General features: G+C 36.2%; 1 protein-coding gene across 1 annotated transcript in view; it reads right to left on the bottom strand.

Annotated features, from left to right (window-relative positions):
• Window positions 1–1,041, bottom strand: part of LOC128878540 (large neutral amino acids transporter small subunit 1-like) — a 29,418-nt gene that overhangs the window by 9,384 nt on the left and 18,993 nt on the right. The window contains exon 2 of the mRNA XM_054126827.1: window positions 109–379. Within this exon, the coding sequence (XP_053982802.1) occupies window positions 109–379 (271 nt within the window). The remainder of the gene's footprint in view (window positions 1–108; window positions 380–1,041) is intronic.

The raw sequence follows: 1,041 nt of genomic DNA, 5'->3' as shown, positions 1-1,041 counted from the left end.
AAAAATAAACAAACAATAAATTCAATTGCATGTCCAAGCGCTACCAATCGATAAAGTGTTAGTACTAACACTACTAAATAATTCTGGCAGAGAACAATCGATAATTACTTGTACGGGTCTTGGAGTTCTTCTGTAACAAAATTCAGATAATTCCAGCCCGAATAAGAAAACAGGCCCGAATAAATAGCCAAAGCTACATAGCCAGGGTGCGTGTTGGTTCCGTCCATGGGATGACGGAAATTTTCCGTGTGGCCCATGCAAAGCCACCATAATCCAGCGATCATGATGATCAGTAACGCGAAGATTTTGGTCCCAGTAAAAATGTCCTGTACCCTGGTGGCCCATTTCACGTTGTAACAGTTGATGGCAGTCAATATACCTGCGAGGAACGATCCCATTATCTTATCGCGTACGGTTAGCCGTAAATTTTACGCGATACGAAAGATCTACATTAATTACTAGATCCTGAAGATTGCCGGATTGCTCAAAACAATTAGCGAATTCTGTTGGATCGGTAGCAACACAGAGCTGAGGATACCGTGCTATCTGTTGTAATAACATCCAACGTGGGGAATAAAGTATACAGTAATACGGTAAATGCTTGTATTACACTTAAACAAATCTCTGTTAACACGCTGATTGCCACTTGAATATTTGTTAACGTCGCGACGAGAATAACATTTTATTTTTACATAACTGAATCCTAAATGATGCAACGTTTCTGTAGTACTTACAGTGGGTGTGAAATTGTAGTTTCTTAATTTCCTTTTTTATAATCAATGATATTTTACATATTCTCGGAATATCTCTAAGATAGATATAGCCCAAACAACATTTACTAGTTAATATAATTTGTGAAATTAACAAAAAAATGCGACAAGTGGGTAAAATTATAGAAGCGTATTTTAACGTAAACAGATTAGTTTATTGCTCCGTACGAATTAGAAAACATCAAATTTCCAGTAAAGTACTTTTAAGAAAGGCTCTAATAGACGAATGGAAAAAGATCCCACTTCGAATAACTAACAATTTAATTTAATG

Source organism: Hylaeus volcanicus, chromosome 6, assembly GCF_026283585.1.
Source record: "Hylaeus volcanicus isolate JK05 chromosome 6, UHH_iyHylVolc1.0_haploid, whole genome shotgun sequence".
NCBI lineage: Eukaryota > Metazoa > Arthropoda > Insecta > Hymenoptera > Colletidae > Hylaeus > Hylaeus volcanicus.
The sequence above is the reverse complement of the archived record's forward strand: the minus strand, read 5'-3'. Positions and strand labels throughout refer to the sequence as shown.